We start from the raw sequence: 24,779 nt of genomic DNA, 5'->3' as shown, positions 1-24,779 counted from the left end.
CCTTGAACAGGCCATATTGAGAAGCGGTGAGGTATCAAGTCTGGCAAAAGTCAAGCCACAGCTTCAAATTGAGGGTCCATATAAGTTGTTCCTTTATAGCTGCAGCTGTGCTGCTTGAATTTTGCACCTTCCCTGTTGTGTTGCTTTCAGCAGGAATTGGATACACACACCAGCAATCGGGTCCCAGAGCATATTCAGTCCCTTACCAAAACAGCACAGCAGGGTAAGGTGCTGAATTCAAGGCACAGCCCCCCCAAAATGAATGTTCCTTTGCAGCTGTGACTTAACCTGCCCTGTACCCAATGCCATATCATGGCAGGTTATAGACAAGTGGGTATGGCTTGACCAGAACAGCCTTGTGGGCCAAACAGGGAGAGCAGGGAAGCCAAATTAGGCCTGAAGGCTCAGGGTTTCCAATTGCTGACAATCCCTCACTTGGTTACCTGTGTAAATCCCATCCTGGTCGCTAGGTGGGCAGGTTAGATTACTGTTTTCTTTTCAAGGTCCTAAATGACTAAACACAGGCTCATATCTGCAGGTGGGCCATAAAACTGAACAAACATTGTGGGATTATTTGCAAGAGCGCACCAAAGCCTTTGGCTGTTTTCTGCAGGAGCAGCAGGTGGAGCCACAGTGCAGAGAAGGAGAAAAGGATAGCTCAATTTGAACAAGGACTTGCATAGTCCAAAAGGTCATTGGCAGGCCTTGCTCCTCTTTTAAAGGCAAAGGTTCAAGGCCAGGAATGTGCATAGATTAAATAAAAAGCATAATACACCTGACCAGGCCAGAGTATTTCCCAATCATGTTTGAATAACATGTAACATGCAGGTGGCGCTGTGGGTTAAACCACAGAGCCTAGGGCTTGCTGATCAGAAGGTTGGCGGTTCGAATCCCTGCGACGGGGTGAGCTCCCGTTGCTCGGTCCCAGCTCCTGCCAACCTACCGTGTTTCTCATATTTTAAGACATCCCTACAAAATAAGGCATGGCAGGATTTTTAAGACCTGGCGAAATATAAGGCGTACTCCGAAAATAAGACATGCTGGTATGGCAGGGCATGCCACGCCAAGTCCCGACCCAGCGGGACCCGGCAAAGGTCTGAGAGGGCGACTCCGGGAAGCGAGGAAGGAGCAGGCAGCAGCCGACAGCAAGAACCTTCCGAGAGGGAAAACGGGACGACATGCCCAGGCGAGAGACAGGAGGAGGAAGAGGGCAGTGGCGGCGGCAGCTGCAAACAGGGACCCAGACAAGGAGGCAGCTGTGAGCGCGAGAGGGAGCGCAGCCGGAGCCGGAGGGCAAGGAGGAGCCTCTGGTGTGGGGAACATAGCTGCCAAGTCTTCCCTTTTCTCGCGAGGAAGCCTATTCAGCATAAGGGAAAATCCCTTTAACAAAAGGGATAACTTGGCAGCTATGGTGGGGAAGCCGGAGGGCGGGCAGACAGGCAGGCCGGGCGGCTGTGGCGGGGCAGAGGATCCGCCGGTGGGAGCTGGGAAGGAGGAGGAAGCTGTGCGTGTTCCGGCTCCTCGTGTACTGCAGCGCGCCAGCTCCGCCCGGCCTGGCTCCTCCTTCCCTGGCGCGCACTGAGCTCGCGCTGTGCTGCTCTCCCGCCGTCTCTTCCAGCTCAGCCAGAGCCGAGACAAGGACACGGGGAAGGAGGAGGAAGAGGAGGCGGGGCCTCGGCACCCATGGCAGCCTCCTCCGGATGGGAGCAGCACTACACGGCGGGGAGCCCACCCTTTGCCGGCTCGAGCTCCAAGCCGGCGGCGGGCTGCTGCCTTTGCTGGTTCCCGCTCAGTCGGGGCTCGGCAAAGCGCGCACTTTGCCAAGCCCCAACAGAGCGGGAGCCGGCAAAGGCAGCAGCGCGCGCTTTGCCAAGCTCCAAGCCGGCGGCGGGACGCAGCAAGAGCTGCAGTGTGCACAGCTTGGAGCCCCAACCCGGCAGGACCCAGCAGCGTGCCCTGCTGAAGCGCCAACAAAGTGCGCAGCAGCCAGTTCCGGGCGCCGAGCCGCAGCAGGAAGAGGAGGTAATTTTTTAAAAAATAAGACACCCCCGAAAATAAGCCATAGGCTTATTTTCTTGAGTAAAAATAAATATAAGACGTGTATTATATTATGAGAAACACGGTAGCAGTTCGAAAGCACCTCAAAGTGCAAGTAGATAAATAGGAACCGCTACAGCGGGAAGGTAAACGGCGTTTCCGTGTGCTGCTCTGGTTCGCCAGAAGCGGCTTTGTCATGCTGGCCACATGACCTGGAAGCTGTACGCCGGCTCCCTCGGCCAATAATGCGAGATGAGCGCCGCAACCCCAGAGTCGGTCACGACTGGACCTAATGGTCAGGGGTCCCTTTACCTTTACCTTTTATTCCACATCTGGAATTAGCTGGAAGGCCAAACCACAGAGCAGCAAACAAAAAACAAAACAAAAAACAGTGCCCTTTGTTGTTGCAACACTTTAAAAGAATCACTGATGTTTAAGAACTTTTTAGTTAAGTTCTGCTTTTTTATATGTAAAAAAGATCGGTCTACATAAAATATCTGTTTCCTAATGGTCTGTGTTTTTCCTTCTCACCCCTTCCCCTTTTGTCAAGCAGGAGACAATTAGTTGCCAGATGTATGTTTTACCAGCTTCAGCCAAGATTGCCTTATAGCAGCTTTGATAGAAGATGGACATGACATCCACACTTCAATACAATCCTTTGGCTGTCTACTCAGAAGTAAGTTTCATTGAATCCAGTGGTGTTTATTCCCAGGAAACTGGATAGAGGATTAGAGCCTTATGTAATCACTTCCATTTTGGACTACTGCAATGCTCTCTTTGTGGGGCTGCCTTTAAACAGTGTTTGGAAACTTCAGTTGGTCCAAAGCAGGCATCCCCAAACTTCGGCCCTCCGGATGTTTTGGACTACAATTCCCATCTTCCCTGACCACTGGTCCTGTTAGCTAGGGATCATGGGAGTTGTAGGCCAAAACATCTGGAGGGCTGCAGTTTGGGGATGTCTGGTCCAAAGGGAGGTGACCAGAATTACTAGGGGCACCTGATGACTGGAGCATATAATTCTAGACTTGTGCTAGATCCAATGATTACCCACAAGGATTCTTAAAGAAAGCTGCCCATATTTTAAGATATTTTGGAGGCCCCACTCACTGTACCATTATCATTATGAGGGATCAAAGTGACTGAACACAAGAGACAGGGCCTTTTCAGTAGTGGTGCCGATGCTTTGAAATGCCCTCCCTGTGGTGACTTGCCTGGCCCTGACATTTTCCGGAAAGAAACAGAAATTATGCAAATAGCCATTTGCAATCCAGCTCTGCTGCCTTTTAACTGCCGCCTTTTATGGTTGGTTGCTTCAAATCCTTTTTAAAGTGGTTTATTTGTTCTTTATTGCATCATTGTGTCCCACTTTTTTTAAAGCGGATCTGAGTATTTATTGGTAAAAGAGTGGGATATAAACAATAAATAGTAATAATAATAAATAGCATCCAGAACATCCTTTAATGCAGCACTGATTTTTCATATCATCTCTCTTTGTATCCCCCTCCTCCTAAGAGCAAACGCAGTGCTCCTAAGCCAGGGGTAGCCAAATGTGGTGTCCACCTGATTTTGCCGGAACTTGACCTCCCATCAGCCCCAGCCAGCAGGGTGAGGATATACTTCAATATGTTGTTGCAGTCACTTGAATGCGATATAAAACAGTAATGACTTAAGAGCAGGTAAGTGTCTTATGTTTTATTTTTACTTTCTTCATCTTGATCCACAGACCTTTACAAACTAGAACTTAATTTGGCTTCTGCATTAATATATCCCACCAGTCCAGTGTCTCTGATAGGACTTGGCACATACATACGGTTTCAACACTGGGACTTTTTAAGTGCAATGGCTTAATAAAATCAAAGCAGTGATTGCTGTGTGAATTCCAGCTGTTGGTAATCAAAATCCGTCATCTAGATTGGGGTAAGCGGGGAGGGGAGGGAAAGAAAATACTAAATTCCAAAGCCAATTCAACTTGTGTGGTCAAGTAAGTCCTATTGTATCACAGCTTTTAATATTCCTCGAAGCACCTTGTAACTCATCAGCTGCTGGTTTTCCTTTGGAGGGAAGGACGGCCCGCGTTCCGTCACGTAGGCGTAAGGAAACCGAAGAACCCACAGTCCATCAGAAGGAAGTTTTATCTCTTGTTTCTCCGGGTAAAACACAGGGCAAGGAGGTGGCCCCGGCTGAACCTAGGAATGAAAGAGAAACAAACAAACAAACATAAACAAAATGTCCAGACAGGTAGCTGTAGCAAAATGACAAGTCTCTCGTAAGAAAAGCCTACTGGATCAGGCCAGTGGCTCATGGCTACCCAGATACCTGTGGGAAACCAGGATTCAAGCACAGGAGCAACTCTCCCCTTCTGCGGTTTCACACAACTGGTATTCAGAAGTATACTACTTGCTCCAACTGGAGAGGCAGAGCATAGCCATGATAGCCTTATCCTTCATGAATTTGCCCAGTCCTCTTTTAAAGCCATCCACTTTTCAGCCTTGTGGCTAAGATCAAGTGTAGTGGTCTCATGGCACCCTGAATACAAATAAAGGTAACATGGCATAAACCAAGGGCGGGGAAGCATTTCCACCCCAAGGGCCACATTCATTCATGGGGAACCTTATGAGGGGCCACATGTGAGTCGTGGGTGGGGTCACAGGCAAAAGTGAGTGATCTATGGATGTGAATCTCAGGCTACACTCTAGCCATGCAAAAGTCAGGGGCTTCTACATATCCAGGCAAACAATTGGTACTGCCACTCTCCCAGGACACATTCCAGTCAGGCAAAAGCACTGCAAAGGGTGTGGGGCCTGGAGAGAGAACCCCAAAGGCCAGAGAGAGCAAGAGCTGGGGGACTTAGGTCCACTTCAGGTCATGATGTGTGATACTGAAATGGCAAGCCTATCAGTGCCTCCAAACAGGCAAAATTCACAAAGCTATTTGATCTGTCCTCAGCCTCAAAAGAACTGCCTTACTCCCTGGGCTAGTCACCCCCCCATTAGCTGAACCGACTTTCTGCAAAGATTTAAAACTGCAGGGGAACTATGACCACAAGCCTGAGAAAGGTAGGATGTAAATCTAAGAAATACATTTAGTATAGGCCTAGCATTCTGCTGCTGCTGCTGCTGCTGCTGCTGCTATGGATTCCCACTACTCAAGTTCTGTTTAAGAACATTCACTAAAACACAGGTTGAAAGACTGATACATTTCTCTCTAACGTCGGTTGCTGCAGTTATCTTGTGAAGACTCATTATATTGTGCAGCCTTCCCCTGACCTAATAATAATAATAATAATAAAAGAAGAAGAAGAGGAGGAGTTTGGATTTGATATCCCGCTTTATCACTACCCAAAGGAGTCTCAAAGCGGCTAACATCCTTTCCCTTCCTCCCCCAAAACAGACACTCTGTCAGGTGAGTGAGGCTGAGAGACTTCAGAGAAGTGTGACTAGCCCAAGGTCACCCAGCAACTGCATGTGGAGGAGCGGAGACGCGAACCCGGTTCCCCAGATTACAAGTCTACCGCTCTAAACCACTACACCACACTGGCTCTCATAATAATAATAATTTATTATTATTATTATTTGTGCCCCGCCCATCCAGCTGGGTTCCCCAGCCACTCTGGGCAGCTTCCAACAAAGATTAAAATACATTAAAATGTCACACATTAAAAACTTCCCTAAACAGGGCTAAACATCAGGTAGTTGTTTATCTCTTTGACATCTGATGGGAGGGCGTTCCACAGGGCCACTACCGAGAAGGCCCTCTGCCTGGTTCCCTGTAGCTTTGCTTCTCGCAGTGAGGGAACCGCCAGAAGGCCCTCGGCGCTGGACCTCAGTGTCCGGGCAAAACCAGACCCTGCCATTTGTGCTAAGAACAGCCTGCTGAATCAAGCCAATGGCCCATCTGGTCCAGCATCCTGTTCTCACAGATGCCTGTGGAGAAACCCACAAGCAGGACCTGAGCACAATACAGTCCAGCCTTTCTATAACCTTCTCACCTGTGGCGTCAGTACTATCTGCAGCGGAGCGTCAGGCACCACAACGAAGAGTCTCATCAGCTGAGCGTAGTGTGGCTTCAGCCCTCGCCCCGGGTTGGACGACAGGATGTACAGGGGCATGTCGGAGTTGAGCGCCTTGAGAGCCGATTCCTTTGGCCCCCCTCCCATCACCTTCATGACCTTCTCAGGGCCTGAACACATGAACCTCCGGCCGCGGGCATCCTCGTACTCGAACCCCACAAAGGCCCGGGCCACGTCGTCCCGCCGCCTCCCTCTGCCCATGACGACTGCGCTCCTTTTCCCGGGGACAGCTTTATTAGGAGCCGGCCAGGAATTCGTGTCCAGCTCCCCCTCCTCTTCCGTCCGTGTCCGGATGACAATGTCCCAAGGCATTAGGTAATTTGTTCCCAGGATGAAACCCTGCTGGTCTAAGCCGGTGTGGAAGTTGTAAGCCTTGGCAGGGCCGAGTTTTACCAGCGACCAGCTGGAAAACTTGGGCAGGAGGCCCTTGGGGCAATTGGAGTGGAGCATCCCTGGCAGATACTCAACCGTCGAGGCTTGGCGGTCAACCAAGCTGGGCCTCTTCTCTCCTTTGGAGTCAGCTGCCTGCCCGTGAGACTCCGTGTTGTTCCCTCCGCCCTGAGGGTCAGCTGGGTAGGTCCCCAGGCTGTCCGTGGACTGGCCCAGACTGAGCGCTAAGCTCAGGCTGGTGCTCTCCCCCTGAGTCTGCGGCTCCTTCTCCTTCAGCTTTTCGGCTTCGCCCTCTGGAGGGCTGGGCGACGTCTCATTCTTCGCCGGTGCTGGATCTGGAGTGCTTGGCTGAAAGATGGGGAAGTTGATGTGGTCCAGTTTCCCGCAGCATTTCTCTTCCAGCAGCTAGGAAAGCAAAAGAAAGGGGTAGAAATGAGAAGGTTTGCAACCTAGAGCTGGGTGGGGAACATTTTCCAGCTTGAGCGTCATGTTTCCTTGTAGGTAACCTTCTGCAGGGCTGCATGACAGTGGTGGATGGGGGCAGATGCAAAAGCAGGTGGAGCAATGGATGAGATTCCTATCTTTGTACCACAGGCCATAGCCCAGCCATGTATAAGGCAGCGATATCTGCACACAGACACACACCCCTCCATCCTTCTAGGTGAGCAAGGGCCATTGTTCCCCTTCAACCAGGCTTGGTGTAGTGGTTAAGAGCGGTAGATTCATGATCTGGGGAACCGGGTTTGCATCTCCCCTCCTCCACAAGCAGCTGCTGGGTGACCTTGGGCTAGTCACACTTCTCTGAAGTCTCTCAGCCTCACTTACCTCACAGAGTGTTTGTTGTGGTGGAGGAGGGGAGGAAGGGAGGAAGGGAAAGGAGAATGTTAGCCGCTTTGAGACTCCTTCGGGTAGTGATAAAGCGGGATATCAAATCCAAACTCCTCTTCTTCTTGGTTTATTATTTACTGGTGTTTTATCTTGTATTTTATTCTGAGAACTGCCCCAATTATGATAACAATTGTCCCAGCCCAACAATGCATTCAAGCCAGGCAAAAGCAACTAATGGGAATGTGGCCTAAGGGACGGGGTGACTTGGGGAGAGTCTTGAGGGCCAAACAGAGGGGCACAGAGACCCACACCTGGGGCCTGGGGTTTGCCACCCTTGCGATATAGAGATGCCTCCAGGAACATGCTATGTAAAAGCCCAATGCCTGGAAGCTGAGTATCCAAAGGCTGCTGGGAGGTTGTGCCCCCATCCCTCCTGGGCAGCAAAGGGAAGATGCACCTGGCCCCACTCTTTAGTTCAAAAAGGGTTGGGAAATCTACTGCCCCTGGGCTAAGAACAAAAGCCCTCTGTAAGCAATCGGCTTAGAGCTTTGGGCAAGAGCAATCTGACCCTTTCCTTGCAACTTGCTGGGGGTAGAGGAAGAGGGAAGCAGGAAAAGCACAGGGGCGGGTGGGCAGAAGGAGCAGGAAAAGGCAGGGGCTGCCCACTTGCGGCCCAGATTCCAACTGCGGAAGGCAGCCCCTGACAGATTACCCCAGAAGGAGTGTGGCCCTAAAGAGGGATGAAAAGGCCCACACAATGACAAGTCTTCAACTGTTTGTTTACCCATCTATCTACGAACTGTGTCACAAGGGGAAGGTGACAAATAATTACCTGATAGAAATCGTAATTTGCTGCTTTGATGTCAAATGGGTCATCCCGGGGTGCTTGTTTCCTCCCACAGTTGCAAGTGCCAGTGGAGCGAGCTCGGCTGTTATGGTACAACACAGGTGGGTTCCTGTCTGGTTCAGGTTTCTCGCCTAAAAAAGAGAGCCACAGAAGGAAAACTTCCATCAGTTGGTTCCTTTGACTTCTTTGCTTCTTTAAAAGCTTTGAACAACACAGAATCCAGAAACTTGAGAATCATAACCCCCCCTTTTTTCAGTCTAGTGAAAACAAGTGGCAGCAGTCCAACAAAACAATGCATTTTGGAAGTGATGCAAGCCCTTTTAATCTAGGAAAACATTTGTTGCCACGGATTTTATTCAAAAGGGTGCTTGTCATTATACTAAATATTTTGTACTTGCTTTTAATGCAGATAGGACAGATTAAAGACCCCTAAGTCTAAAATGTATGTATGTGTGTGTATCCATCCATCCATATATGTGTATATAGAAAGATGTGACATGCTGAAAGTTTCACCTTTCAATTAGGGATCTACCACTCTGGAAGTTGAACATGTAGCAGGAAATGATTGAGCAAATCTTTTAGGTCTCTAGACCTCATTGTCCTTCACAATATTGTTCCCATTTCCAAACTTGTGTGAGCGTATATTAAGTGAGATGCATACACAAACAAATCTAAAATTGGGAGCGGAGGAAGGAAGGCAGTCCAGACCGTGAGCTTCTAAACCCCGAATGACCTGAACTTACCCGATTTTGGGAGCAAATGAAATTTATGCACGCAGTGCTGGTCGGTCAAGCTCCTCTCCTCGCACAGCTGGTGCCCGTTGCTCCAGAACTTGTAGCAGTCTTCGTGCAGCTGCAGGGCATACTTGTGAAAGGCTGGTCCCCGGGCGTGCTGGCTGTAGACCCGCAAGGCCTGGGCCAGCTGGTTCTTGTGGACAGTCATGGTGTAGTTGTGGGGTAGGTTGGACTGGTAGGCACTGTGGGCCATGGGGAGGGCCTTCTGGCAGCGGTTCTCTGAGAACTTGGTGTCAATGTCCAGGTAGCCTTCCAAAACCTTGATGCTACCCATGATTTTGGAGGTCAGCTCCCCGATGGCGGAAGATGGGTCGCTGTCCTTGCCTTCAATGGCCACTTCGTACAGCTTCAGGGCTGTGGCCACCCACTTCTGGTAGGTGGGCAGCTCAAAGTGGGAAGGCTGTGGGTTCCTCCCCACACTGTCGTCAAAGCCCTTCTTGCCCAGGACCAGCTCCACGTGCTGGAAGAGGAACTCCTTCAGGGTGCAGTCCACTAGCTGCCCTGAGGAGCTGGAACTGCTGCTGCTGCTCTCCACGTGGAAAGACAGCTGCTGTCTGCTGTGCCTCATCGCCTGGTACCTCCGAGGCCCAGCCAAGGCAGGCGTCAGCGAGGCGTCCGCCTCCCGGGTGGTGCAGTTGCTCCGCAGCTGGTCCAGCAAGACAGCAATGGGGTCGTCACCCTCTTGCGCCCCACCGGCCACAATGTAGACAAAAGCCTGGTTGGCCGGGACAGTGAAGAGGCAGTTGATGCTCTGGTTGGTCAAGACCCGGCTCTTGCGGAAGATGCGGTAAATCTGGTCCTCCAAGGCATGCTGGAGTCGCCGCTTGGGAGAGTGCTTCTTTGCGGGGGGCTTCTCCAGGTGCCCGCAGAACTCCTGCCCCCTGCCTGGCGCTGGCTCCACCTTCAGGGCTCCATTGAGCTGGAAGAGGAAGAGGAGGCGGGGTGGGCAAGGCCTGCAGTTGAGCTTCCAGTCCTTGCCAACGGGGCAGTCCTTGATAGCAGCCTTCAGAGAGGGCAGCACCTTCTGCCGCAAGCCGTCCAAGGCTCGGAAGACCCGGTCGTAGGTGATGTCAAAGGAGCAGGTGGGGTGGACCATGAGCAGGATGTGGCAGACGGAGAAGAGGTAGAGGAGGCTGAGGCAGTGGAGCTTCTCCTGGTGCTTCCAAAACTCGTGGGCCTCGGCGTGGGGAAGCTGGGAGCCGCCTGGGGCCAGGAGGTGAGCCCCCAAGCTGCCAGGCCCTCGGGCATCGCCCATGGCATCCAGGTCCTTGCAGGCTTGCAGAAGCTGGTGGCTGTCGCAGATGGACGTGAGTACCAGGTAGAGCACCTTGCAATCCTGGCTGTAATAGGCTTCCAGGAGGTTGTAGTCGCCCTGGGAAGAGGAGGCAGCGGAAGAGGCGGAGGAGGAGGAGGAAGCGGAGGAAGAAGCCGAGGGGGAAACGGTTCCTGGGTCTGCACCGCCGCCGCCACCCCCTCCCCCTCCTCCACTATCAGTTCCTCCAGCGGAGGATCTGGCCTCGCCGCCGCGCTGGAAGAGGGGGAAGACTTGCCTGTCGCACACCGTGTTCACCAAGGCCGCCTTCTCGGAGCTGAGCTGCAAGGCGGTCTTCCCGAAGATCCCCACCACGCAGACCTCCTCTTCCTCCCCCGGGGTAACTACCCCGGGGGCGCCGCTGCTGGTGGTGGTGGTAGTGGTAGTGGTAGGAGCGGCGGCGGCGGCGGCGGCAGGAGCAGCGGCTGTAGTGCTGGCGGCGGGGGTGGCGGTAGCAATGCCAGCGCTGCTGCTACTGCTGCTTCCCCGCTCCGCCCCAGCCAGCAGCAACTCATGCAAGCCCACGGGGCCTTGCACCGCCGTCGCGCCCACCATCCTCGCCTTTTGGAACGGAACTGCGAGCCTCCTTGCAGGGCTGTTTTTCCGCCCCCCAAGAGCAGCAGCCGCCGTCCCAAGCCTGGGAAGCACGAAGGAAGCAACTGCGCAGGCGCGGGGAGGAAAAGAAACGCGACATGGGTCGAAGCAGCAGCCAATAAGCTGCGGCGGCTGGAAAGAAAGGGCCTTCTGCGAACATAGAGATGGGAAAAAGTGAAGAGTGACACTTCCAGCGTCGGAAGACGAGATATCCCGGTTGCTTCCACACCCTACCTCTCTTCGTTTTAAAATAAAAAAAATTCCTTCAGTAGCACCTTAAAGACCAACTAAGTTTTTATTTTGGTATGAGCTTTCGTGTGCATGCACACTTCTTCAGATACCTTCGTTTTGTTTAGGTTGCAGCCTGGGCAGGCTTACTAGGTATCTAGCCCCGCGGGCTTCCCATTAAACGAAGGAGAACCCGCGGGACTGCATCATTCCACACCACTGAACGTGTTGACAGGAGTTTGTGGATTTCTAGAGATGGAAGGGACCCAAAGGGTCATCTAGTCCAACCCCCTTGCAATGCGGGGTTGATCGGAGCTGCAGCCCAGCTACCTTTTCGGAGGCGAAGCCATCGCTGCCATAGACGTCCGGCTGGCGACTGCGAGAGCAGAATTGGCTATTTATTGAAATATGTGTAGCCTGCGTTTTTCGTTAAAATAAATAACAGCAATATTCGCTTGCACGTCTTGGTTTTCGCGGGGTGAGGACGCGGACCCAGGATTCCGTCCCCAAGGACCCTCCCAAATCCTGCTGCCAATCCAGCAGGCAGGAGACAAGAAGAAGAAAGGTCTGCAAAGTCAAGCCAGAAGGTGGAAACGTTGTGAGAGTCTGTTTAAAGTCTATGTTTGAAACAAGTGGGGGCACATGCTCAGTCATCACTATGAAGCCGCTGCGTCCTGGAATTGCCCTTCCTCTTTCTGAGATCCTCCGAATGGAGCACATGACCTGCTACGGGCAGGGTGTTTTCGTAAGCGCACGCCCTTCTAAGTCAACGTGAGCAGGATTGGGCTCTTAAGCATTGCACACGTGCGTGCAGCTTTTCATATGCAAGCGGCATGTTAGTCTTCGATCTAAATTCCATGAATTCCCCACTCATTTCTCCCCACGCACCTGTTGACAGATGCAGGTGTGTGCTAGGCGGTTGTCATTAAAGTCATTTTAGAGCAGGGCTGGGGAACCTGTAGCCCTCCGGCAGTTGCCGGACTCAACTCCAATTAGCCCCAGCCAGCATGGTCAATGGTCAGTGATGATGGCAGTTGTAGCCTAACATCTAGAGCGCTACAGTTCACCTTCTTAGAAGCAAGACAGAAAGGTCCGAAGACGGTGGATAGGGGACAGAGGCTACGTATCCTGCCCAGACTGAGCAAAAATGTAGAACGCTGCAGTGCAGCAGCTAGGTTCCAACTCCCAACAATTTATCAATAGCAAGTAAAGTAGTTCTCCAGCAGAGCTTGCCTTATGACAAATGCCTATCTAACTCAATTATTCTCTCCTGTAAGAATATGAATATGCATTGCTTGCTTTTCACCGTGTCTTTTGTGTCGCTATACTGGCCACCTTTAATGTTTTGTGTTTAAATCAGTGAGCTGCCATAACTCAAGTGCAGATCTGCAAAGAGCAGGCCCTCCAGATGTTTTTTGGGACTACAACTCCCATCATCCCTAGCGAACAGGACCAGTGGTCAGGGATGATGGGAGTTGTAGTCCCAAAACATCTGGAGGGGCGAGTTTGGGGATGACTGGCACAAGGCATGCATGTTATGCCAATGGATAACAGTAGATAACCAACGCTCACCTGAGCCAAGCCACCAATTTACATGTGGCTCTGGCAGGGCCGTCTTGAGCATATCTGGCGCCGTGGTGCGAAGATGCCTCTGGCGCCCCACCCCACCCCGTTTCCCAGTGTGGCTGTCTGGCGGGCGCAGCAGCACGGCACCCCAGCAAGTTGCGCCACCCAGTCTTGCCTTAGAGCCGGCCCTGGGCTCTGGTTAGCAGATTGCACAAGTCTAAAAGTTTGCTTACCTCTGATGGAGGCAGCAGCCCAGTATCCACTATTTGGGTATAGCACAGAGGAAGTTGCCTTCTGCTGACTCTGACCACACATTAGTCCGCCAACTCAGCATTCTCTTCACTGACTGGCAGCAGCTCTCCAGGTCTGAGACCAAAATTCCCCCCCCCCCCCAATCTCTATCTGGAGATGCTGGGGATTGAACATGGGACCTTCTGCATTGCAAAGCAGACTGCTCTACCATCGAGCTACAGCCATTTCTTTAAGCATACATCAACCACGTAATTGGACTACATTTCTGATGAGACCCATCACCTTGAACAATTATAAAACACTCTTTTCCAAAGAGAACATGAATGAGGAGCAGAACAAGAAAGCCAGCAGAGTGCCATATTCTTTTTTTTTTATTGAACTGATTTCAGTCCGCGCTGCTTTACAACATTTAGTTTCAAGTTGCTCCAAAATGTGCCACAGGTAGCTAGAGAAGCTATTTGTTTTTGAAATGTGCAGGAGGAGGTAGGCAGCAAAGCAACTGAATTGACACACGTAACCAACAGCAATAAAACGAGTAATGGGTAAGAAACGGATGCACAAACACAGTGGAAACTTGTAAATAATCCTAACAACAGTTATGTGCCCAAGAGTTGGTTACCACAACTTCTGAATTGAAAGGACTGATATCTAGTTAAGGCATTTCCTTCCATTGCACTGCCAAGGCAATTTGATGCTGGCACCCTTTTGAGCTGCTCAGGGGGTTGATGCAAAAGCAGCATGTCAATGGCCCTGGAAAACTTTTCCAGGTCCTGCAAATTTACTTTGGCTTTTGATGCACTTGCAAGCAGACTCGAGGCAAACAATAAATTCTTCAGATTGCCGACACAGCTTTTTAGATTAGCTTCTGTGGCTTTTTCGCTAGCTTTCCTCTGTTTGGTGAATCTCCAGTTAAACAAGTTCTGGAGTGCTTCAAAACCCAGTCTGACCGAAGAGAGCAGAACCGATGAGAAGTCTGTACCCCGCAGACAAGCAGCTTTCACAGCATCATCAGCACTTCGAAAACAATAGCTGTCCTCTTCAACCAGAACCAAGTCCCCATCTTACAGATGCAATCTGTACATAATGGTACACTCTGTAAATAGCACTGGGTGCTACTCACATTGTTTAAGGAGTGTTTGAATGACCAGCCGATGATTCCAACCTCTTCCATCATGGCAGAACCTCGTTGTCTCTCAGCAGACCAACAGGGTGTCCGGAACGACTCAACATGCATCAGGATCTCAAACCAGAAGCAAAAATCTCATTTGAGGTTTGATGAGCATACAGCCTCTTCTGGTACAAAGGCATGTTGGACTTCCTCTGCAATTCACCTTTCCCCTTCAGAGAAAGGGGCATTTTCCCTTATTGAGAAAAGCATATATTTCCCCCACTAAGAGAATGTAAAAAGGTATTCTTCATTATGGAGAAAACATACACAAATTCATGTGTACACATACACTTTAGATGAAGACTGACTGCCAATCTTTCGAGTTTTAAGAACTTGGGCGATGTGTACGATATATATATATATATATATATATATATATATATGTGTGTGTGTGTGTGTGTGTGTGTGTGTGTGTGTGTATGTATGTGTGTGTATATATATACACACACATACATACACACACACACATACACAAATCTATTTTTAAAATAGTAAATACTTTAAAAAATAGTAAATACTTTAAAAAATAGTAAATACTTTAAAAAAATCAATGTTTCAAGTAAGTTACAAATAAAACAAGGTTAGGAATGTCCAAATCCTCATGCAGGTATTTTATGTCCTAAAGATGTTTTATAGGGATGACCTCATATTTGCCAGTATGGAATTAAGCGAGGATGAATGCTCTCTGGATGCTGCTAGGGGCTGCTGGGAGTTGTAGTTCAACAAATCCAGAGGGCCACAACTTCCCTATCTCTGCCGTAAAGGAATAAAAATAAGAGCAGGCTGGCTGGGGAAAAAAAGACTTATACTGTCTCTCCTTTGTGTGTTTCACCTGGGGATGGTGAGCTCTGCTCTAAAGGACGACAAAGCTTATCCTTTCTTCTCCCCTCCCTGCTCCCAGTGCATTTTACTTAAAAATAAATAAATTCTTTCCACATTAGTAGTGTCCATCAGCAGAGGCCAGAAAACCAGCACAGGGAAGTGTAGTTAGCCAGGAGCTGCACTGCTAACTTTGCTCCTCAAAGCTGCTTCCTTTAGGCAACAGGGGTGGAGAGGGACTCTTTGGGTGAGCCAACTGTTAAGAAAAGAAATAGAGAGGTTTCAACTTTTCCTTCTGGCTGTAACTTCAGCTTTTGCGCCATTCTGCCCACGCTTCCTAAGCCACTTCCTTTCCTCAGGCTGTACCCCTCACCTCATACCCTCCCTCTAGTTCTTTTGTACGGATGCAGCATGCATGCTAATTGTAGCAACACCTCTTGCTTGGGCTGGGGGAGGGTGGGAAGGGGTGTGCGCAAGTGTGCACAGGCAACCCCACATTTACACGCTTTCACTACGTGAACGCGCATTATGCCGAACCCAGAAGTGACCCGAAAACGTCACAAAAAGGAGCGGAACGGGGAAGGGTGGCGGTGGGGAAGCGGTGTTTGCAGGCTTTTTCAATGCCGTTTCAAATATACACAGTTTCACTTAAACATGCGGTGCCTTGGAACGTAACCCCTGCGCAAATGGGCAGTTGCCTGTGTGTACGGGTGCATACACACAAGCATACAGACACACGCATAAACATACGTGTAAAAAGCTTCCTTTTTTTGCAGTTGGAATGTAGACTAGTGTACAAAGGTACAAGCTCCACATCCATTGCGCCTCCCAATTTTGCCCCTAGCCCCACCCAGCCCCGGCACATGGCCTGTGGAAGGTTTCTCCACCCCTGACTTGGGAAGATGGGACTGTGTGTTCGAAGCCCCCTTTCAACACTTGCTTTACCAGCCCAACAGAGATCCCTAGAGAGCCTTACCTGAAACTTGCGCCGCAGAGCCTGGGTCATGATTGGTGTCAGTCCTGTCCCAGTCTCCGTGTTCTCTTTGTTGCTTAATGGGGTTCCACCTGGGCTCCTGGGATGGAGGAAGGGGGAAAAAAAGGTACACGGTCTATGCTGGAAGCCATTTTTTCCCCCAGTAGGTTTGGTTAACTGGATTTATGTTTCCCTTCTCAGAGCAACATATCCCAAAGCAACTCATAGGAATAATAAAACGCTTTCATAAAAATATGACAATGTATTTAAGACACAGAGGGAAAGCCTCCATTTATTGGTTCTGCCCAAATGCCTGAGGAAAGAAATAATGCCTTTGCCTGGTGCTGATGAGGTTGGCAACAGGTGGGGTCTCCTTGGGAGAGCATGCCACAAACTGGGGGCTACCACAGAGAAGGCCCTGCTCTCTCATTGTCCTCACCCCAGAACTCCCTCAAATGACGACCTTGGGGTCTGAGCAGGATCATATGGTGAGCTAAAAGGAAGGAAATAGGGGGGAATGACCCCCCCACTTCCCTATATAGATGGTTACCTCTCAATAGCGACTTTTCTCAAGTGTTTCCGGAAATCTAAACTGCTTCTGCTAGGAGTGCTGGAGGGGGAAAGAAGAGCAAACACGAAAATTAAAATACAGATTTCCTAAGTGGGCCAACGTTAACGCTGTGCATAAAATCTGCAGAAAGGTCAGAGGTGCCTTACATCAAGTGACTGGTAACCCGAGCTTGTGGTCCTGGGGCTTTGGATTTCAGATTGATGCTTTGCAAGTCGGAGAGCGTAATTAATGCCTTGCGCCTTTCAAACGGCGATCTCCTCTGAAAAAAAGAAAGATTTGTTACTGCACCATACCTTTTGAAAGAAGCTTCAACGCAGGGCCTTTGTGAGGAATTTCATCAGGGGGGCACAAAGTTTTTCTTGGGCCCTTTCCCTTCTCCATTATTCTTCTGTTTTTATCCTCTAAATCAGGCGTTGGCAAGGTTTATCTTGCCTGGGCCGAACTAGTCCCGCAGAGCCCAATTACATTGGCTACCAATTAGTTTCCGGGCTCAATTCAAAGTGCTGTTTTGTATTTTCAAAGCTTTATTTTTGTTTTAAGTATCGTCGAAAAACCTACAAGCTGCTGCATTTTTTGATACCGTCAGGGGGTTGTTGCGACTACTTTAGAGTAACGACGCTCCGCATTCTTGTCTTTAGACAGTTTTATTTAGTGCAGTCTATTTACAGTGAAACTGGTGTGTAGAACATGTCTGCTCAGTCCGATGCAGAATCCGGCAATGGACCGCCCCTAGATTTCTTCCAACATAAGAGTCTCAGGACGGCAAATCTCCTTCCCCTCCTTCTCCTGCGTAATTCCGGAACCGGGGGGAAAAAGGGTCTACGTTCCATGTTTTCCTTCTCCCCCCTTTCCCCCCTCATGTGTCGCAGGGGCTCCCCCGTGTTGCCTGAGCCCTGGACCTCTCTTCCCCCTTCCTCACTGGACTCCTCCCCATCCTCGCTAGCATTGCTGCTAGGGGAGGAGCTGCTCCTGATGAGGGAAGGAGGATCCCTATATTCTCCTCCCCTTACAGATACAGTCAAAGAAGATATCATGTTAAAGATGTGTCTCTTTTTACAAATCATATAAATAATCAAAATGGTTTTATATAACTACAAAGATAGCTTTCGTAACTCATGGAAATGACTCAAAGGTGCACAAACATAATTAACTTACTGTATTGCTGAAAATCCAAATCGAATCTGTTTGTCTGCTCTAACCCACTATCATATTGTTTTTATTACACTCTCCCAAGATAAACTGGATCTTTGAATTTTTTCAGTTTTTGATTAAAGATGTTCTGCAAATGCTTTTGAAGCTTACTTTGTAACAGAAAATCAATGAAAATCAATAAAAAATGAATTTGGAAAAAGAAGCTACACAAATGCATAGCTAACTCTCAGATTTATAAGACAATAAACAACCATACAATAAACCTTCCATTTGAGCTCAAAGAATTACCTGCGTTACTAATCAAATGGCTGGTTTTGACCTATAAAGCCTTATGCAGCTCAGTCCAATATATCAAGGGCCACTTCTCCCCGTATGAATCAACCTGGACACTGATTTGTTTCGATTTGGGCAATATTGTATTCCCTTCCGCTTGGCCCAATTTGACTCGGGTCCCATTCATTATGCTATTAATCAGTGTTTGAAAGTGGACCGTTTTCTGCAGATATTTTTGTTCGATTGTTACTGGCACCATCACAACACCACACCTGTCCAGGTTATCGTAGCCTAGGAGTCCTTCACCACACCATACCACACACTTACTTTCTGATACAGTGGCTGGAAGGGTGGCTCCTCAGACAGCACGTCCCAAACAGCTCAGCATTTAACACAAAATGTGAAGCACGTTTAATATGCCTTGCCGAATTTACCTTGTCTATCCCCATGCCACTTTGGGCCTTCTTCAGTTTCACATTTAGGAGGTCCTGGAGGGTTATCTGCATGGGTACGTCTTTTTTTAACGAGGCTGCCTGGGTCCAAGAAGGAAGCGGACAGAAAAAAGAGGTTCAGAACCCACAGCTGTCTCAAAAACACTGACAAAGTCTCGAACTCAATATCCTCCTGAAATCCTACAGGAATTAAATTTCTACCCCACTCTTCTGTCTAAAGGGGCTCAGGGGGGTGAGCAGTGAAATGCTACATAAAAATAAAATACTCACATAGTTAGATATTTGTATGGCAATATCCATAAAAAAATAATTCAAGTTGTCTACAGCAACAGTACGTACAATTAAAAAAACCCCGAAAATCAGAGATCAGCTAACTACTGTATTACGATTAACATGTTTTCTTAATTGTCTGCATAAACTTGGAAGTGTTTACCTTTGCTCACCTGTAGCTCCTCCCACCACTGGCAAGCGGCCCCTGGAAGGTTGCCCGGGGAGGAATGCGGCCCCCAGGCTGAAAATGGGTTTCCCACCCCTGGAATAAGGATTGCTCCCACCAACCCATGTGCTACTAGCAGGCTAGAAACTGAAACAGACAAGAGAAAAAGCTGACCCCAATTAGAGGAGTTAAGAGGCACTCTCACTGCCATACACATTACCGGCGTCTTTGTGCCACCAGCTCTTATGAGACGGAGAGGTGCAGGCAGAGGCAGGGGTGGAGGGGGTGGGGGAGGGGGTGGGGGAGCCAGGGGCTGTGGAGGCAAAGATGCTGGAAGGCTCAGCTGCGCATGTGCAGGAAAAGCTGGCTCTGGATTCTCCAGCTGCATCTGGCAAGGTGCCTTTTCCAAGATAGGCACAACAGTTCCATTCTGTTGAAAGAGGGAGAAATCAGTGAGGGGGATTCAATTCAGCACATAGAGGAGAAATCTGAAGTCTCATCAGCTGGAAATGTTAATCCGACAGTAAGGAACCAGAGCAACCAGGTTGTCAACTCAATTATGGGATGTGGGCCTTGATGGAGGATTGTCTGATCTAGCAGATCTCTTATACTCCAATTTTTCATTTTGGAAGTTTACTAAACCACATTAGCATGCACACACCCAACACATACACCCCAAACTCCCAGTGACAACATATGTTTCCTCTTACAGTGGTACCTCGACTTACGAACGACTCGACAACCGAATTTTTCGACTTATGAATGGGGCAAATGGCCACACGCTTACGAATTCCTCGACATCTGAACGGAAACCACGGCGGTTTTAAGATAGGGTTTTTTCAACTTAAGAATTTTTAGATGGGGTTGTATCGACTTACAAATCTTTCCGTTTCCAATGCATTCCTATGGGAAATCGTGTTTCCAATGGCGCTTTTCGACCTACAAAGGTGCCTTTGGGACGGATTAAATTCGTAAGTTGAGGCACCACTGTATTTATTTCATAAAACGTATATGCCGTATGATTGTAAATAAACACCAGATAATCTTAAAGCGGTTTCTATTACACAATAGAATTTCGGATACTTATACTGTATTTTAATACTTGTATAACACGTCTGAATATTAAGCAGTATATATAAATATCTGAAATTTTTATACCTGCAAGCTACTTGGAAGCCTATTATGGAATTAAGCAGTACATAGATTAATGCTAAAGTAATTATTATCTACATTTTACAAACCACAACAAATTGGACTCATCCACAGCTATTTGCCTACGGCAAAGAAATAACATTTAAGACGAAGTTGCCACCCCTCCACACAGGTAAAAGTCTTAACAATGGTTTGGGCTTCAAGGATCCTGTTCCCAGAGTAGGAATGTCAGGAAGCAAATCAACTCATTACAATACAACAGAAGCTGGCCGGGGGTGGCAGATTGGATTGCTACAAACCTTGTAAAAAACACAGCTTACCTGGACCAGCAACTGTAGGCTGGCAAATTCAGTTTCCAGCTTTTCTAACCGTTCCCGGAACGCAGCCAGGTCCTGCAGACACGTGTTTGATGGAGATACAATTTTTTTGATGACTTGAAAGATCTGGGAGCAGAAAAGAAGCAAGAGAAACTGATATTCTACAGAGCTAGGCATAAGCCCGATATTTGCACACTTGGCAGGAAAAAAACAGCCGACACCCCAGGCCAATGCAGTGGGGGGAGAGGACACCGGAGGGCCACTTTCCTTGGGTCCCACGTACAAAAGCGGGCTCAGATTTTGTTTTTTCACATTTAATTTTGGGAGGCAATTTGCACCCAACCCAAATGCAACTCTCAGCTTAGTGCTGCAAATTTAAGCAGTTAAGAGACATGAATTGATGAGACATCGTTTTTCTTAACCTATACAGAGTTTAAAATGTTCATAAATAAAAATAAAAATATATCTGTTCCAATGGTGGGTCGTTGTTTTTTTCATTTTGGCAGGGGGTGGGCCTCAAAAGCAGGAAGTGGTCCGGGGTCTCTTTGGGCTTCTGACTGCCAACATCCTAGTGGTTGCTTGAAATGAAAAGCCATTTCCAAAGAGAAGACACCTTCTTGATAGACCAAGATGTTTGTCTGGTCCAACAGCCCCACACCTGATCTCCAGCAGTTGGTATTCGGAGAAATACTGCCTCCACTATACACAGGCATCATGGCCAGCAGTCATTTATAACCTTATTTTCATAATCCATGGTGTGTTGTTTTTTTTAAGTGAGATGTTACAAATCCTTACAAAGCACTTACAAGTAATTTGAAAGGCTGGATATAAACTGCAATAAACATAAAATGTCATCATGCAGTCAGCGATCAGAACAAGGACTGCACATTGCATATTCCTTCGGCTACTTCTGGTTATTTCAACACACCATTGGCTTATTTAAGGAGAACAGGAAGCCGCCTTATTGGTTCATCTTGGCAATTCATTGGTCCATCTAGGTCAGCACTCTCTGTACTGATTGGCCCTCCAGGGTTGCCAACAGGAGTCTTACCCAAGTCCTTCCTGGATGTGTAGAGGATCAAAAGTGGGAGTTGTTGGTTTGCAAACCGATGCTCTCCCACTTAGTTGCAGTTCCCGTGTCTAAGTTTGTTACTGTAGATTCTGAATGGCAATGTGGAGTCATCCTTTCTAGCGCTGCTATTCAAGATCCCTTGAGCCGGTGGTGTCAGAGATTGAACCCAGTACTTTTACTCATGTGAAGCCTGGGATCCAGCAGAGCGCATGGGGTGGCTCAGCCCCTCCTATGCTGAACACCCTCCTCCCAAAACACCCACATTAAATTGGACGCCAAGACTAGACACTCTCGCTCTCTTCCATTCTGCACTGAGTAGAGGTTCAAAGAATGTCTCTCTGCAAGCCAGTGCAATGGTGGCTGATGGAGGTAACGTCCCTCACATTGACAGGTGGGGCATCCTTGTACCACTTCTTGCCTTTGTCACTTTGTCTGTTCTTTTAGATGTGGCAGCCATTCTATCTTATTATGCCACACTTCCACAGCAGACATTTTGTTACGGTCACTCATCCTGCACTCTCCTAATTCCACACGTGCCTACCAGTTCAAACAAAGAAAGTTGGCGTCGCTACAGTTTCCAGTATCCAAAATAAAATGTTTAAATGAACAAAAACTTACCCGTCCAACACTTCTCTGCCACCACCCGTACAAATACAACCCTGCGGTCTGTAAAGCCTTCACTACTGCAATGCTCAGAAATGTCAAGGGCCATGCGCAAAGAGGCTTGCTCCAGCTGCAGGGTGAAACCGGAAGCCTACGAAAGACAAACACCAAATCAAAATCTTAAAAAGCTGGCCTTCATGGATGGTTCCTATCGTCTTTGGCACAGCAAACCTCCTCATAGAATCGTAGAGTTGGAAGAGACCCCAAGGGCCATCCAGTCCAACCCCCTGCCGAGCAGGAAACACCATCAAAGCATTCTTGACATATGCCTGTCAAGCCTCTGCTTAAAGACCTCCAAAGAAGGAGACTCCACCACACTCCTTGGCAGCAAATTCCACTGCCGAACAGCTCTTACTGTCAGGAAGTTCTTCCTAATGTTTAGGTGGAAACTTCTTTCTTGTAGTTTGAATCCATTGCTCCGTGTCTGCTTCTCTGGAGCAGCAGAAAACAACCTTTCTCCCTCCTCTATATGACATCCTTTTATATATTTGAACATGGCTATCATATCACCCCTTAACCTTCTCTTCTCCAGGCTAAACATACCCAGCTCCCTAAGCCATTCCTCATAAGGCATCGTTTCCAGGCCTTTGACCATTTTGGTTGCCCTCTTCTGGACACGTTCCAGCTTGTCAGTATCCTTCTTGAACTGTGGTGCCCAGAACTGGACACAGTACTCCATACCCATAGGCTTCCATACTAGAACAAGCAGTGCATGAGCATTACAATGACACCCCCCCCCAAACCCTAGAAATTAATAAATGGTAGGATTTTCACTGTTTGGCATATGAAGGGAGAAATAAAAGCTGCAGATGAATTCCTGCACAAGCCTATGCAAAATGACCAGGCCGAGAAACAATATAGGGCCATTGACGAAGCGAGATAACTGTCCTCCCCCCTTGCCCTGAGGTGTGAACAGAGACTGGGTTTGGTAGGTTGCCAGGGTAACTGGGGGGTGAGGTGGCAGCGGGAAAAAGTCTTGAGCAAGGGTTGCTAAGGAGAAGAAAATGGAAGATGGAATGGGATCCATCTTGGGCAGGCTGGCTGCAGGGCTGACTGGGAGAGATGCCTTGGACTCCAGGGCTGCATTGCTGTGGGTTACAAGCCCCTCTTGAAATGGCTATGCTGTAAGATCTGGACTCACTCCATGCAGACTGAAGGTGTAAATAGGTGAATAAACCGTATTTCTGAAAGCTACTACAGGCTCCACCGATCCTGGGTGAGTTCCTGGAACCCCCATGGGCTTTTGCCACCACTTGGCAGAGAGAGGGGGAGGCACGCAACTTTCGCAAGAATATTATATGCAGTTTATTACTTTCTTGCTACATAAATGGTCTTGGTCCCTTTCAATGGTTTGAAAACAAGGCAATTGTGATGACTAGTCATGGAAAGAACACTGAACAGAAAAATTAAAAAATCAGAGGTGCTTACTTTGGAGGGAGAGAACTTGAACACTGAGGCTGAATGATAACTTCCTTCCTGTTCGCCAAACGTTTTGCTCTGGCTCTCAGTTTTCGACGCCGTTGACAGTTCGTGCCCATTTTCTCTAACTTAAACTTCAGGCTAAATCATATCCCTGTTAGATGTCCTTGACCTGAAGCTTTGTTTGAAGGGGACAAATGAGTAACAGGAATCCTGCCATACCCTTAAAAAATAATAATAAACAGACAGTTTTTTAAAAAGAACAAGAGTAGATTTAAAAAATGTAGGTGTTGCCAGCTGGAACATCATGCCCAAGAAGCACCCATTCAAACCAACACCCATCCAGCACAGATGTAAATATTGCCATTGTCCAAGTGTTGAGTTTTCAGGGATTCAGCACACTGAAACAGATTTTGATTTCCTTTGGAAAAAGGTCACTGGAGGTGCACTGACCTCTGCGTTCATTTTGCACACCCTGTGGAAAGGATGAAGGATGTGAAGCAGGCAAGCTGGCCAAAATCACAGCCTGCTCCAGTTGATCTATCCCAGGCATCCCCAAACTCGGCCCTCCAGATGTTTTGGGACTACAACTCCCATCATCCCTGACCACTGATGGGAGTTGTAGTCCCAAAACATCTGGAGGATCTATCCCCAAAACATATGGAGGATCTATCCTCTCCACATACACAGGGCCAACTTTACGTTGTATTTCATTTGACTGAGCATCTTAAAACTGTAAACTGTCTTAAGACTTTTGCAGAAAGGCAACATTAAGCACAGAAAACAAGCAGACGCACAACTTAAATATGGGGTCCTCCCCACTCTTGTTGAGGCTGCGCATATGGAAATCTAAGAAACTCTCGTAGGGGGCACAAAAGTACCGATTGCACAGAAGAAAAAATGGCAATGCTCTGCACCCATCCTCAGCAGACGGGAATCACACCTGTCCCCACCCAATAAAGCCAGATAGAAGCAGGTGGTTACCGCAAAGCAGAATACTTACAAGCACTCTCATTCCATCCCCCAATTCTTTACATCTTAAGCAAAACCCCTATGTCAAAAAACTAAAACTCCGCCCTTCTTGACTCAGAGTGCCACATGCCAACATTTCCTTGCCACGCCCAAAATTTCAAACTGATAGCAGCCTCCTCCACAGCCAATCACCGTTCCCCGTGTTGCAGCCAATGTTCTATTGAGACAAAACCCATGGGTAACCTGCGCCTCACGATTGGTTGCAGGTCCAGCCAATCAAGAAACAATAGCCAATTAGATTAAAGGTCTGGGGAAAAAGGGACCAATAGGAGAAAGGGAGAGGGGGATGGACGAGAAAAGGGTGGCCAAAATGTCAACCCGCCTTAGATATAAAGTGGACCAATGAAGAACCGGATGTTTAGC

The 24,779-nt window shown here is 48.5% G+C and overlaps 2 protein-coding genes across 2 annotated transcripts; both read right to left on the bottom strand.

Moving 5' to 3' along the window:
• Nucleotides 1-3,113: 3,113 nt before the first annotated feature.
• On the bottom strand, nt 3,114-10,927 carry SMG8 (SMG8 nonsense mediated mRNA decay factor). The gene is made up of 4 exons (XM_035140089.2): nt 8,915-10,927; nt 8,157-8,302; nt 6,026-6,901; nt 3,114-4,223 (listed from the first exon to the last, which is right to left on the bottom strand). The coding sequence occupies exons 1-4, from the start codon at nt 10,830-10,832 to the stop codon at nt 4,026-4,028; spliced, it is 3,138 nt and encodes a 1,045-aa protein (XP_034995980.1). The 5' UTR covers nt 10,833-10,927; the 3' UTR covers nt 3,114-4,025.
• A 3,739-nt stretch (nt 10,928-14,666) lies between these two features.
• Nucleotides 14,667-24,471, bottom strand: PRR11 (proline rich 11). Its single transcript, XM_035139965.2, has 10 exons — nt 24,388-24,471; nt 23,394-23,607; nt 21,921-22,056; nt 20,234-20,356; nt 18,982-19,191; nt 18,308-18,406; nt 16,595-16,707; nt 16,428-16,487; nt 15,881-15,977; nt 14,667-15,160 (listed from the first exon to the last, which is right to left on the bottom strand). Exons 2-10 carry the CDS (start codon nt 23,501-23,503, stop codon nt 15,092-15,094), a joined length of 1,017 nt encoding a protein of 338 aa, XP_034995856.1. The 5' UTR covers nt 23,504-23,607; nt 24,388-24,471; the 3' UTR covers nt 14,667-15,091.
• Nucleotides 24,472-24,779: the final 308 nt, after the last annotated feature.

This window comes from Zootoca vivipara, chromosome 15 (assembly GCF_963506605.1).
Source record: "Zootoca vivipara chromosome 15, rZooViv1.1, whole genome shotgun sequence".
NCBI lineage: Eukaryota > Metazoa > Chordata > Lepidosauria > Squamata > Lacertidae > Zootoca > Zootoca vivipara.
The sequence above is the reverse complement of the archived record's forward strand: the minus strand, read 5'-3'. Positions and strand labels throughout refer to the sequence as shown.

Bases quoted from the DNA above. Each gene is read 5' to 3' on its own strand.
- PRR11 (XM_035139965.2), bottom strand. From the start codon at position 23,503: ATGGGCACGAACTGTCAACGGCGTCGAAAACTGAGAGCCAGAGCAAAA. The intron at 18,407-18,981 runs GTAATGTGTATG...TCTTGGACCCAG, and splicing joins CTGGTGGCACAAAGACGCCG to GCAGCCTCGTTAAAAAAAGA. The intron at 15,978-16,427 runs GTAACCATCTAT...CCTCCATCCCAG, and splicing joins AGAAAAGTCGCTATTGAGAG to GAGCCCAGGTGGAACCCCAT.
- SMG8 (XM_035140089.2), bottom strand. From the start codon at position 10,832: ATGGTGGGCGCGACGGCGGTGCAAGGCCCCGTGGGCTTGCATGAGTTG. The intron at 8,303-8,914 runs GTAAGTTCAGGT...TCTCTTTTTTAG, and splicing joins TCATTTGCTCCCAAAATCGG to GCGAGAAACCTGAACCAGAC. The intron at 6,902-8,156 runs GTAATTATTTGT...TTGCTTTCCTAG, and splicing joins CAAATTACGATTTCTATCAG to CTGCTGGAAGAGAAATGCTG.